The following is a 15,078-nucleotide window of genomic DNA, read 5'->3' as shown; positions in this document are numbered from 1 at the left end:
TTTGTGTTTACAACAAACTGTATATTTTTCTTACGACATTGTAATTATTTATATTGTTGCTATGTAAGCCGCATTGAGCCTGCCATGTGTGGGAAAGCGCGTGGTACAAATGTAATAAATAAATAAACGTATGCACATATACTCATGCACATGCAGCCCTGTATCTGACCTTAAGGGGTTCCTGTGATTGAGGATGGGGAGGGGGGTTAGCATTTATATATGCACTTTATTTGCATAGATAAGCTGGGGAATTGGGGTGTGCTAAATAGCAGATGTGTTCTTTCTGTAGTCAGAGTACTTTCAAAAGAGAGAAAACAAATACGCCTGTTCTCTGTGAAAATTCTTGTAACGTATGTACATAACTGGTGCCCAGTTTGTAGCTCTATATAAAATTATCCCCTTGCTGTATTGATGGAATCCATGAATGACGCTTACCCTTGACCCAAGGCCTGGCTGCCACAACCGGAACTGGCTGGAGGACCACTTAGTGGGATGTTGGAAGCAAGAAGGGCCCCCCTGGAAAAAGTCACAACAAGGGCAACGAGCCCAATTGCACCAAGAGGATAGGTGGACTGGTGCGCCAGAGAGGCAAACAGCACGAGGGAAAAATCGGTTGCCCACAGATGCGGCACCAGTGAGAAACGGAAGCAGCAGTAGAACACCGGTGGCAGCAGAAGAGAGAGAACAGCGAACGAGCAAAGAACAGAATGAAAAGAAAACCTAGTTTACCACAAACCTTCACAACCAGAGGAAAGGTGAACAATCAAACCTTCTGGACAACTGTGTTGGATAAACACAGTAATATACCACCAAACAACATCCACTTCATGAGAAATTGGGACATAGTAAGTGAAAACACATTGAACAAAATAGCACTACAAAACAAAAACAAAAAACAACCACGACCCTGGTTTAATGATAAGTTACTACAAATGAAAAAAACTATATAGGAAACTAGAAAGAAAATGGAGCAAAAACAAACAAATAAACCCATATGAAGGAGAGCCATAAGAATATACAACAACAAAATAAGGAAAGCGAAAGCGGAATAACTACAGTGCATACATGAACCATGAACAGATACAATTCGAAAAAATATTCAAACTTATGAATAGCCTACTGAAAACCCAAAACATGCTAGAATCAAACGAAACACCACCAACTGCAAAGGAGCTTGCCAAATATTTTGAACAAAAAATAATAAACAAGAACAAATCTAGCGCAAACATGAACACCCATCGCAGACTTCCTACACGATAACGAGACCAATGATATTTACATTCTTATCTAAGGCTTATCACCCATAACACCCCCAAAACACAAAATTTTAAGAGTATTTCCAGATTCCCAGTTGCTTCCTTCAGCAATGTTACTTATAAACTAAGTTTCAAGATTTATTTATGTACAATTAAGTTTCTATAACAGGAGCAATTACTTCTTAATTAACTGTGATGGTCATCTGTCTGATCTCTTGAAGTTGCCTCCAAGTACAAAGCCTTTCCAGGAAGCCCAGAGTGAACTCAACCAGGCTGCAGCAGACCTGAACCAGTCTGCTGGAGAAGTAGTTCATTCTTCCCGCAGCCAGAGTGGGGAATTGGCAACTGCTTCTGGAAAATTCAGTGAAGATTTTGATGAGTTTTTGGATGCTGGTGTTGAAATGGCTGGACAGGCACAGGTGAGTTCAAAGATGCATTTTTTTGGCTCACTGCTTGCATTTGTAATTTGATGGTAGTGTACCATAGGGAAAAAAACCAATTGATTTATGTCTTTTATTTAATCTATGTAGTGACTAGAGTAGGGAAGGGTGTATTGCAGCAGACCTTTTTCCTCACTGATAAAGGAAAAGTGTTCAAACAAGAAACATCTCTGACTCAGCTTCCACACTACAGAAGAGGATATACATCACTTTGAGTGTTTGAACCAGTCTCAAGGTTAAGTGGATTTTTATGGGTGATATGTTAGGGACCCCAAGAACATTGGAACTACTTTGATATTGTGTATTGATACAGAGAGAAAAAAAAAGACTGTGTATGACTTGTGAGTAAAACTCTAGATGCCAGCATTCAACGTTAGGTTCCTAACTTTGAGAGTTAGGTTTTTTAATTGGCCTCTGAAAATTTACTAGGGCTGGGTTCCTAAATTTATGCACCTAATTTCACTAGGCTCTTAAATTTAGGAGCCTATAAAGTGAGCACTAAACACTTAAATATATGCCAAATGAATGACAGACCTAAATTTAAGAGCATAGTTTTTAATCCTAAGTATAGGTAAAGTTTCAGCTGAAAACATAAAGCCCCTTTTACACAGAGACTATAAATGGGAAATGAGATGTCTGGGTCAGGACATTTCCCCCAGTAGTTTACAAAAAACATGTAAGGATGTGACCAGGTACATGTGTATTTACTAGTACATACAGCTGGAACATCCAGCTTACAAGCCTAAACATACAGAAAAATAGCAGCATCACTCAGAGCTTTACACAGTTAAGTGCTTACATCTATGTAGACAAACAAAAGAAGGATATGGTTCCCACAATGACAAAACGTGGATAAAAAGCGAGGAAAAACAGATGATGGAGAGACTATATATCACACCTTTTGGTCTTTATTAAAATATGTAGTGGCGAAATGGTGTATAATACCAAATGCCATCAATCTGTGGCACAGGAAACTCAACGCCAACGTGTTTTGCCACTAAGCCTGTGTCAAGAGTCAGTGGTACAAAACCACACTGATAACTGATGAGCCGAAATGGTGGTGTTGTTGGGTTTGAAATAAACATCAAGGTAATTGCCTCGCAAGAGAGTGGGAAAAAATATGTCCGTGTCGCAAAATCACTTTAGCATATGCAGTGCTGTTCCTATGTCGGCTGCCACCAGGGGCAGATCGCCGCTGCGCACCCTTCCTGGTGCATCACCTCCTGGGGGTGCAGGGAGCAGTTGCAAGGCTGTCAGCTCCGCTGGTTTTCTGCCCCTGAACAGGAAGGTAATGTCAGAGGGAGCAGGGAACCAGTGGAGCCGACAGCTGTGCAGCTGCTCCCTGCACCCCCTTGAAGCACTCACCTGGGGCGTACAGTCTCACCACCCCACCCTTGGTACACCACTGAGCATATGTTTATTTCAAGCCCAACCAACATGGCCATCAGACTTATCACTGTGGTTTTGTGCTTCTGACACAAGCTTAGTGCCGAAACACAGCACTGATGAGTCTTCTGTGCTACAGATTCATCATATTTGGTATCGTACACCTCTTTCACCATAGACCACGTTTTTTTAAATAAGGACTGAATGGTGTGATATTCAGTTTCTACCGATTTTGCAAGGTGCAAGTGTCTGCCCAGCACTTGCCTGGGTAGCACTTACGTGTGTATGTGCCATTTTAAAAAGATGGACGTACAAGAGGAGCAGGTTAAGAAGCCAAGGAAAATAATTCTGAATTTGTGAGGTGGTGGTGGACAGGGCTGGTACAAAAGCATTGAGCGCTGTAGGTGAACCTTCAGTCTTACCTCTTCCCCCCCCCCCCCCCCCTTGCAATTAACTGTCAGCCCCTTACTTTGCTTCCCCCCATCCCCCCACCCCCCCGCGATGACAAACTTTTAAATATTAAACCTCCTTGATATTTGTATCACATACACACAGATAATGAGGGCAATTTCCAAAAGCCATTTACCCAGAGAAATGGGTTAAAATTGCCCACTCATCCTGCAGGTAAAAGTATGCTTTGATGGTTACAGGAGTCTTTGTGGCTGTCAGGATCATCTATTGTTTTGTTTCACTGCAGCTTCTCTTTTCTTCACCCCCCCCCCCCCCCCCCCCCCCCCCCGCAGCTGCTGCTTTAGTCAGTCGCCTAGTTAGGTATAATTAGTTGGACTGATCATGGTGGTAGACACCACAGAGGATAGCACAGTTTCTTCCTGAATTACTTGCAGTGACTCCAGATCCAAACGATCAGGTAGCTGGCACTTGTGCATGCCTTGGAGGAAGTGCGAAAGCCAGCACAGCCAATTAATAAACTACATATACCCATTGTATTATGGGACCTGTGTGTTTAATTTTTGACTCACCCAAACCATACCCCTTGAAATCTGTGTCCAAGCAGAGCTGTTTGTAAATACATTGAAGGATGTTGGCACGTACAGTAGGAGCAGTGATTTTAGAAAAATACACATAGAGCAAAAGAGCAGCATCCCTCTGCAGTGCTGGAAATTATATGCGGAAATAAGCATTTTTGAAGTTCCATGTTGTGTTGGTACTTATGGCAGTCTGATTCCAAAAACATGTACATGTTAATAGTGCAAATTAATCAGCAAAGTCTCAAAAGGATTTTCTTTATTAAACTTTGAAGTCAAAATATTTAAAAAAAGGAGGTTAAGATATATAAATCTTCTAATTCCTCATATACAGCCCTGGCTGAAACGAGCACTTTTATGAAATCTATGTGTTCTTCCAAGCCAACTATGAAATTGAAAATGTACTTATAAATTGTGGCCTGTTTAATCTGTATCCTGGCCATGTACTTGTGTTATGAACATAAACATTGCCATTCTGGGACAGACCGAAAGTCCATCAAGCCCACTATCCTGTTTCCAACAATGGCCAGTCCAGGCCACAGGTAGTTCCTGGTGAGATCTCAAAAGAGTAAAACAGATTTTTTGCTGCTTATCTTAGAAACAAGCAATGGATTTTCCCAAGTCCATCTTAATAACGGCTTATGGACTTTTCTTGTAAGAACTTGGCCAAACCTTTTTTTTTTATCTTGCTAAGCTAACTGCTTTTACCACATTGTAAAGCGTTTTAATAGCAGCTTTGTGATTTCACCATTTACGTGTGTGCTTCTAAAATTACCTCTGTGTTTGAGAGTCCTCTGGTTGGTTTTGTGTGCAAACATTCTTAGTGACAAACATCCTGCCTCTTCTGGACAAGCATGTGTAGAGGTGTTTGCAATCCATTCATTTTTGAATAATTAGCCAGCTCATGTGATCTAAACGGCACGAGCCCAATGGTGCAAGTTTGATAGTTGTGCCAGGCAGAGATGACATCCTCCAGCACAAAGTGATTTGACAACAAAACCATTGTTCAGAAATTAGATTATATCCCCCTTCCACTTCTTTAAGGACACTGCTGCTGCTGGAAACTAAATTCATTAGTCAGTAATTTTCCAAGATTTTTTCGTATTGGTATTGAAAGAGTAGGAAACGTGGGGAGTATGCAGTGAGGAGACGTACAGATCAGTGATCTCTTACCTAGGAAGAAATTATTTTGAGGCAAGTGAGTGTGTATTTTAAAATGCTGTTTGTGCAGAGCTTGAGTACCCTTTTAAAATAACTCTATCTGTGTCACTGTGTGATATCTCAGACTAAAGAGGACCAGATGCAAGTCGTGGGGAATTTAAAAACCATCTCAATGGCATCCAGCAAGCTGCTGTTGGCAGCCAAGTCCCTTTCTGTTGATCCTGGAGCTCCCAATGCCAAGAATCTCCTAGCAGCTGCAGCCAGGTAAGGACCTGAGATGCCTGGTTGGAGTTTTACAGGCCTTGGTGTTGTCTTCCATGTCCCGTTATCTTTTCTGTTCTTTGTATTGTGGACATGATTTGCCTTAAGAAATGCTGAATGTGTGTGCAAACAGTGAACTATGCTGCGCCTGGCAGGACTGGAAACTGCAGGTGACTTGCGTTTATTCTTTAGGAAGAATAAAGAGATGGTCTACCATGCTTATAGCACATTTGGGATATAAAAGCAAAACAGGTTTTGAACTTGAGAAACACAGTTGCAGCTTTTAAATTCTGTTTAATTTTGGAAACTTCTTAATTTGTGTGCCAAAAGAATCTGTCCCCAAGCAAGTACCTCCAAACTCTGTTCTTTTTTCCTCCCAGTATATTACCTACCTATGACTGGATATATGGTTCCCTTGAAATCATATCTTGGCTACTAAAACTATGAAAATATAAAGCTTATATTCCTTCCATGTCTCTGTTGTGGGATGTGAAGATATACCTCTCTGGTTAGAATGACCTTTTTATTTTTTAAGACTGACTTGATGACTCAGGAGGCACATTCTTTGTAATGCCATTTAGAAGGACCTCCAGGTCAGCAGGGGCTTGGGGATGCTTCCAATGGGGGAGGAGGTACAGTTATGGTCCTTATTTTAAGGGTGATATCTAGTGGCCAGATTGGAGATACACAATTGTAGGTTTCCAGAAGGAGTTCTGATGCATGGTCTGAGCTCTGGACTGTCAGTGCAATGTCCAGAATAGGTTTGGTTGTGGGGTGGGGGGGGGGGATATAAAGTAGAAAGAAAAGAGCCCCAGTTAATTGTGAAGGGAAATGGGGGGAGGGTCATGGATTATATATATTATTTTTCTGTGGTACAACCAAGGTGTTTTACAATTATTATTATATGCTGATACTTTTTCTGTTCCCTGTTCACCATTCACTGTGGTGCTTTGAAAAGTGGCAGATTGAACTGTGATCCACCATATTTTCACAATTTGCTCTGAAATTATGCCCATGATTCCCTTGGTGGCTAAGTCCACAGGTTAGCAGGTTTAGGGGGTACTTTTAAAAGCTATTTACTTGCGTAATATAGAGGAGAATCGCCTAGTGTATATGTTAGTGAAAGCACAAGTCTAATGCTTTTACCCATGACAAGTAGGGGGCAGAGTCTGAATTGACTTGTGTGCTTCTGAATTTCCAAAAGTATGCATGGAACTTTTCTTGAAATATTTGTGCTAACTAAATGACATATCAATGTGTGCATGCAGTTTTCAAATATACATGTACTTCCTTTAGAAAATGGGTTTAAGTTAAGCACATAGCTTGCTCGACAAGTTTCAGAATTATCCTCCCTGTTTACTAGAGCAGGCACAGTTCTCTTGCCAGCAGCAGAAACAGTTTGCATTGTAATCTTGAGCTAATTTTTAAGGTGTTCTCGTATTTTAACTAGGGGTATATGTGGCTTTTTTGGTTTAGTTCTTTTTTTTTTTTAAGCACGTGCTGTTGTACATCAATGCACACTGCAACCAAACTCTGCACCACCTGGTTTTAAAAGCCCGCCCTCCAGCTTCTGGCTGGCGAATTTTGAAATCCAGACATATTTCAAAATGATGACATCAAGGGTCAGCTGGCACCATTTAAAAATCTGGAGCCGACAGGAGCAACTTGTGATGGCTCCTGCTCTTCTTTGGACCCCCGGGCATCATGGTTAAGGTCTGTAAAGGTCTTGGGAGGATGGAAGATAGTCCAGGTCAGGGTGTATATCGTTAATTAGGCAACACAAGTTTATAAAATGGCAACACATTTCATTGACTGAGATTGTGGTCTGATGACAAAATGAAAAACAGCTCAAACAGTAGAGGGGGGTTTTGTTCTAAAATTAAATTGTTTAAATTAATCAGAAAGCGGTGACATTTCCTATTTCAGGCTGGTAGAGTAACAAACAGAATACCTGTACCTTTTCTTGAACACATTGGGAACTGTTAATTTTTCAGGATTCAAGCTTTTTGAGAGTATCAGCCTGATTTGTGGTGAGGGTATGCGTTTAGCAAGGCATCAAGTTATAAATTTGTGGTTTTTAAACCTGGAAGAGAATTTTATAAGTGTTGTTGTGAGTATTTGCTACATAGATCCACAGAAAATGTTTTCAAATCTAATTTAATAGGAAAATCTTAATTAGAACATTTTTAGGGCTAGGTTCAGTGGTGGAATCACTTCCTCAGAATTGAAAGTTTGGTGATTGGAATCCTACAAAGGCTTGCTGGTGAAGATGAAGAAATCATTTCTGTTATTCAAGAGGAAAAGATCACATTTGTACAAAATGGAGTAACCCAGTGGTTAGAGCAGCAGGTTGAGAACCAGGGAGGCCACGGGTTCAACTCCACTAATTCTCCTCATGATCTTGAGAAAGTCACTTTGCCCCCATTACTTCAGGTCCAAACTCAGATTGTAAGCTCTCCTGAGATATAGAGGTACCTGAATGTAAGTCACTTTGAGCTACTACTGAAAAGGTAAGAATTAACTATATTTGTCAAACGATGAGAGGCTTTACCTAAGTGATCTAGGTTCCTCTCCTACTGGTGCACCTCAAAAATGCTCTTTGAAACGTCTTTCTGTTACTGGAAAATTGTTTCAAATGTCGTATCCATTTGCACTTTGTCTCCCCAGCTGAAACAGGTTGTTTTTTTTTAAATATTTAGGGCCCTGTTTACTAAGGTGCGTTAGCGTTTTAGCGCACGCTAAATGCTAGAGACCCATATATTCCTATGGGTGTCTCTAGCATTAGCACTTGCTAATTTTTAGTGCGTGCTAAAAACTTAAGTGCGCCTATAGTGCAGCTTAGTAAACAGGGCCCATAATCTAATCTCCAGGAAGATCAGATTACCTGCATGAAATTTTCTTGTTTATGGTACTGCACACCCACCAAAGCTGTTTAAGATGGATGACACATACATCAAAATAAATAGTTGAGGTAGATATTGAAAAGACCGTGTGGTTAAAATTGGCTTTTAATCATGTTACTCTAACTCGGTGATTCCCAAATCTGTCCTGTGGGAACCTAGGACAGGTTTTGGAATCACTTCTCTAACTAGTTAAAAATTAATTCCTCTGTCCCAGCTAAATTCTGTCCACATAGAATCACTGTATGCAGAAATGGAGCCAGACAGGGTTTTCAAATTTAGCTAGTTAACATGTTCAGGTCTAATTGGCCAAGTATGAAGCCAGATGTTAGCTGCAGCTGAATGTCCAAGCAAAGTTAATCACTTAAAATTAGCAGTTAACTTTGCTGCTTAGCAGTGTATTTCCGAAAGCCACCAATACATGCTGCTATTTTAGTCAGTGTTCAGAACTTCGACTTGAGTCTGCTTATGTCGGTAGGATGTGGCATTGTAGACCCTGAATACTGAAACAACAAGAAGGATACTGTAAAATGAGCTGTCATGAATTAAGAATGAAAAAAATCCGCTTGCAAAAGATTTACCGTATTGTTTCTTTTTAGAGCTGTGACTGAGAGCATTAATCAGCTCATCACCCTGTGTACCCAGCAAGCACCAGGACAGAAGGAATGTGACAATGCATTAAGGGAGCTAGAGGTACAGTATCAGTTGCATCCCATCTTGATTTCTGCTGGAGCTCTTCTGGGTTCTCTTGCCTTTCATTCCGAACATTTCTTCCTTTTAACTTTTCTTATTGTACATGTGGGTTCTACATTCATTTTAATTAACCACTAGCCCCCTCCCCTCCTTTTCTTTCTTTTTTAGATATGGTGAGAAATAATGCACTTAGCTCACACTGATGTCAGTGTCTTCTAGAGAAATCGGCTAAAATTTGGGTTTGCTTTGTTCAATGCAGGGGGTGGGGAGGTTATCAGCCTTTTATCACACCTTGATTTCCTTTGGAGTCACCAAGCTGTGGTATCTTACTTAGTATCACAGGTCGCTGACACCATGGTAAAGGATTACCACTTCTTGCACACCACCTTGTAAGCAGCTTTAGTCCATCAAGCCGTCCAGCCGTGGCACGATACTTCTGGGCCATCTCTTAAGGAAACCAGCACCTTTTAAGAATTTAGCAGTTTCCCACACCTGCCTAATAGAAAGCCCCACTCTTTATAGAATTGCGTTTAGTGCCGATTTTGGATGTATGCTAATTGGGCAAGACTGTGTACAGCCACTGGTATCATTTAGCATAAAACCCTGAACTGGCACATTTTGTTCATTAGCCTGTTTGTCAACACTGCAAGTCCAAAGTCATATCAGCTGTGTAGTTTCTTCCTAACTCTTTGCTGCCTCTTCTCCTTTTTCTTATTCTGCTTCTTCTACAACACAATAAATATAAACATAAACTGCCCCACCCAGACTCCTCCAGTTCTACGTAGATCACTCTGGAAAAGTGAAGGAATGCAAAAATATGAATTATCAAATAATTCTTGTAGCATTCAAATGTTGGGTGGAAGAGTAGCCTAATGGTTAGTGAAGTGAGCTGAGAACCTGGGGAACTGGGTTTGATTCCCACTGCAGCTCCTTGTGACCCTGAGAAAGTCACTTAACCTTCTATTGCCCCAGGTACAAAAAGTACCTATATATAAATAATAAATGTAAACTGCTTTGGTTGTACCACAGAAAGGCAGTATATCAAATCCCTGACCCTTTCCCTTTACCTTATTAAGTAGAGAGGTGTGGTAGCCGTGTTAGTCCACTCTTAAGGTTATCAATAGAAATCAAACAAAATAAAACATGGAAAAGAAAATAAGTAATGCTTGGATGTTTCACTTATATATACTATCTGCTACCACATTTGCTTATTTCCGATCTGACGAAGAAGGGCAACCTTCGAAAGCTAATCAAGAAATGTATTAAGTTATGTCCAATAAAAAGATATCATCTTATTTTCTTTTCCATGTTTTATTTTGTTTGATTTCTATTGATAACCTTTACCTTATGTAATCACTGTATTCATTAGTCAAATGGGATCAGACTGCAACAGAATCCAGTCCATGAATGTGGCATGGCACAGAATTATAAAACACCATAGCATCTGTCTGAGGACTGCCTGCAGGCCACATGTACCATAGTGACAGGTAGATATTAAGAGGGCAAGTTTCAAACTACCTGGGTAAATTACCCTGGTTAAAAATTTCTTTCCTCTACCTAGGTAAAAGTGCATGTAGGCTTCCACTTCACATGTACTTGTAGCTGGATTGAGGAGAGGCATTCCCGGGGGCAGGGAGGAGGGTAGCAAAGAAACAATATAGATTGGCTTTTCAAATCTATGTACATTTTCAGCATTGTTTTTCCCACACACAGACTAAGAAGGTATAACATCCATAAGACCCCAGGAACAGGTTTAAAAGAAAACTGCCATGGACTTTGCAGCTACACTATCTTTCTGAAAATGGCTCCCTACATAGGCCGCGTTTTGAATTATTTGTCCATATTCATTTATTTCAGACTGTTAAAGGGATGCTGGAGAATCCAAATGAACCAGTTAGTGACCTCTCATACTTTGACTGTATTGAGAGCGTCATGGAAAACTCCAAGGTAAGCCATCTTAAACATTTAAAGGGCTATATAAAGCCATGGAATATTTGCAGGAAAACTGACAAGTCCTCTGTCAAATGCTAGTATTTCAACATTTCAGTGTGAGGTGGGCAATGTCTACTCATTGATTGGCAAATGCCAGTAATTGAACATGCACAGTGTCAAATGGGGAACACAAAAGAGACCTTCATAGGCAGTTTCCATTTTGTTTTGTTTTTTTTTTTGTTTTTTTTTATTGCATTTTTCATATTTGTACAACTCCAAAATAGAGAAGATTGAAAAAAGAAAAAAAAATCACATTATTACAGTAATTTTAAATTATGTCATATACAGACATTAAATGAAATAAGTTAACAACACTTTCGTCCATAAAGTTTGGAAATAGTATCCAAGATATAAGAAATTATTATCATCAAATACATATTTGAGGAAACAAGAAAATAATAGTTTACTGCTTCCCAGCAATTCCTTTCAAGCCTATCTTAACAGTGCACGTCAGTTACCCTACTGTTACCACTATTTCTTCTCTGCTTAAGAAAAATTCCTCTAACTGTTTGGGCTCAAAAACCTGAAATTGTTTAGACTGATACAAAATACGACAGATACAAGGAAATTTCAAAATAAAACTCGCTCCAAGAGCCAGAGTCCTGGCTCGAAAGGCCAGGAAAGCCCTGCGCCTTTTCTGAGTTTCTCTAGATAAATCGGGGTAAATTCTGACTTTTGAGCCCAAAAATTGAGAGTCCAAATGTCTAAAGGAAAGTTTCAAAACAGCATCTCTGTCCATTTCAAGCGCAAATGTGACCACCACTGTGGTTCTCTGAGTAATGATTTCCAACGACGATTCTAGAAATGCTGTCAAGTTCATAGCTTCTCCTACTTGTGCATGTGAAATTTCTCCATCTTTCTTTTTGTTAGCTTGCAAATATTGCGCACGTACAATAGGAGGAAGTGATTCACTTGGCATTTCCAATATTTCAATTAAATACTTTTTAACCATATCTATTGGAGATATTAATGGGGATCTTGGAAAATTAGTTAATCTCAAGTTCAGTTTCCTTACTTGGTTTTCCAAATATTTTAATCGCTGGAAAGTATAGTTCCAGTCTCTTGTTGTAACTTGTCCCATTGTTTCCAATATTTGCACTTTCTCTTCCAATTGATTTATTTTAGAAGAAGTTTGGGTAGCCGTTTGAGCTTGTAATAGGGCAGCCTCTGATAACATTTTTATATACTCCTCATTTTTCCCAACCGATTTTAAAAGAGAAGTATGTAGTGTGTATGTTAGGTCCCAGAGTGACTCTAAGGTCACAACGGCCGGCTTTTCCACTTTACCCGAACTAGAGCCAGAAGTAGGAGTGCTAAGGATTTGGTTCAGGGTACTCACAGTTTGAGGTGGTAATATCAAGGAATACAACTTCCTGAAGTCACTGCACCTTGCAACTCCACTGGTGTGGGCTGGCTCCCTCCCTGAAAAACAACAGTCCCTCGTGGGTTCAGTGTTTCAGGCCCAGCCTCCGCTCCTCTTCCTCCTGGCTGCGGGGGGGGGGCCGCTCGCTGGACGGGGCTCAAGGAGACCCCGTCGACACTGCTGTCCAACGCCGTCGCGTCAGCTCCGATAGTAGGAGAGGAAGTTTGCCTGGGAGCGGTCGAGACGCTGAACTGCTCCAAAGTTGCTTGCCGTCAAGGGTCAGACCCAGCGCCGAGAGCGGGAACCTCTCGCACTTTGCCTCTCCGTTTCCCCATTTTTCACAGGGCTCGGGAGAGCCACGCGGTCCTGACCTGGAGAGAACCTCGGCGTTCGTCCTTAGCAGTAAACCTCTAGGCAGCCATCTTGGTGGAGCATCTCCATTTTGTTTTTATAATAAAAGCATTTATATGCTGAACATTTTGGATAGCAGGTGGCTTTTTAGAAAGGTTGGCATGTCTGTTGTTCATTTTCCTGCCAATTAACACTGGCAAGTACTGGTTAGTTAAGTAGGTGCTCATAGGTTTGGGGTATGATTATGAGATGTGTTGAGAGAGCTGTACATGAGCATGATTAAATAGGCTGCAGATTTTGACAGGTCTGTTGTCATGGGAGCTTCTCAAACGTCAACACCTGACAAAGCAAGGAGAAGTTCCCTATGAAAGAGCTAGGAACACTGAAGGAGTAGAGAAGGGATGGAGGCCAAGCCAAACACACTTGATATTTATTTAAAAAACAGACAGACTTGACATGGTCCATGTTTCAGAAAAAAATTGCCTAATTTCATCAATTAGTAATAAAAACTTAGACCTAGCAAACACTTGAAAATCATGTCAGCCAGAGCTTTCACGCATGTGTGTGGCTGGTGTTTTTTTTAGAACAGGGTTGTATTAAGCTTCGTACTTCCTTTGTAAATGGGCATATCAAACTTGTCAAAGACTCATTGTACCACAATTACAGAACATATTTCTGCTTGTATGGCTGGTGAGAGATACTATGTGTCTAAACAAAGTACAGTAAAGACTCAATTATCTGACCTAAATGGGACCGACTCATTGTTAGATAAATAAAAGTTGGATTATACAGAAAACAACGGTAACCCCTCAGAAAATGCAAAAGCAGGGTTCTGACTCCCAATGGTGATGAAAGTAGGGTCCCTGGTTCAGAAAACGGAAAGAGAAGCTGCATGACATCACCAGATGTTTGTCGGATATGCTGGTCAGATCAGCGAAGGTCGGATAAGCGAGACTGTACTGTACCTTAAGGATTGTTATGGCCGGGGTGGGGAGCAGTTAGATTTCATTGTACTTTTGAAATAGATGTGTTTTTCATGAAAGAGGCTTCTTTATCCTCTCCCGAACATTTAAACATAATAGCTACACAGCCAAGATAGCCATCAACATTGAGCCATGGGTAGCAGAGAACAGGTTGGGCCAGTGGTCCCATGACCCAACCAACAATTTGTCTCACAAGACATTGGCAGCCAAGAACCTTAAGGGTAAAGTTGGGGTGAGATTGATGTTTGCCCTTCCTCTAACCAAAAAGGCGTCATTCTGCCCATGAGGATGTTGCTTCTCAGAAATATGCTGATATTGATGAGTTATTGGGGGTTTTTTTGTTACATTTGTACCCCGCGCTTTCCCACTCATGGCAGGCTCAATGCGGTTTACAATATCTTCTCTGTTGTGCATGGGAACTCTTATCCACACCGTGTGTTTTCCAGTACTTTCAGGTTCAAATTTTTGGGCAACAGCAGCAGTGTAGGCAGACGAATTGTCTGATGGCACAGAAGTGGGTATCTCCACATTGTTTTTCTTTGGCTATCACAGGTCATTAAAGGACATTGCTGGGAATATTTTCAGATGCATTCCTGGATAGACACATTCCCCCAAATTCTGTACAGGTCACCCAAAGCAATTGTGGGCACAGATTGCAGATATGCGCATGAAGCAGTTGGATAAATTGGTGATAACAATGAATAATTGGATTTAAGCACAAATTGACACTAATTACTAGTTACACATGTCTGCTCTGTGCACCTAATTCATCTCATTTTGCAACTCCTAAGGGGTTGTGTCCAAGGAAAGGGTATGGGCAGGTCATCGGCATTCCAAGGATTTACATACAGAGTTATGGAATAATAAATGTTATAGGAGCCATATACAATGCGCATTCAGTAGGCCAAAAGAGTTGTTTCAGACAGTTACATTTTTGGTGAACGGGTATAATGATTCTAATGTTTGGGGCCAAATGCGGATGATTTTCTTGAGTGTTTGGAGAGTAAGATAGAAGTTTTGGGGAAGTTGTTGGGCAATAAAGGAATGGTTGATGTGCCTATAGAGAATGAGGTGGTAGGGATGGAGTAGTCTGTTTCGTTTGGTGACAGAAGAGGAGGTTTGTTATATTTTGAGCAAGATTACTCCAACCAGTTCTTTTTTGGATCCTTGTTCTTCAGCAGTGGTACACCAATTGTCAGAGAGGGTGGCAGCAGTGTTAACGATGAGTTTGGGAAACTAACCAGAATTGTGTAAACATGCTACAGTGAAACCACTGTAAAAGCATGATAGCTTGGATCTTGTAATA

General features: G+C 40.8%; 1 protein-coding gene across 1 annotated transcript in view; it reads left to right on the top strand.

Moving 5' to 3' along the window:
• Positions 1-15,078, top strand: part of TLN2 (talin 2) — a 523,010-nt gene that overhangs the window by 304,647 nt on the left and 203,285 nt on the right. The window contains 4 exon segments of the mRNA XM_030188409.1: positions 1,478-1,675; positions 5,354-5,493; positions 8,990-9,083; positions 10,941-11,030. Of these exon segments, the coding sequence (XP_030044269.1) occupies positions 1,478-1,675; positions 5,354-5,493; positions 8,990-9,083; positions 10,941-11,030 (522 nt within the window).

Source organism: Microcaecilia unicolor, chromosome 1, assembly GCF_901765095.1.
Source record: "Microcaecilia unicolor chromosome 1, aMicUni1.1, whole genome shotgun sequence".
In the NCBI taxonomy this organism is placed as follows: Eukaryota; Metazoa; Chordata; class Amphibia; order Gymnophiona; family Siphonopidae; genus Microcaecilia; species Microcaecilia unicolor.
This window is presented reverse-complemented; position numbering and strand designations above follow the sequence as displayed.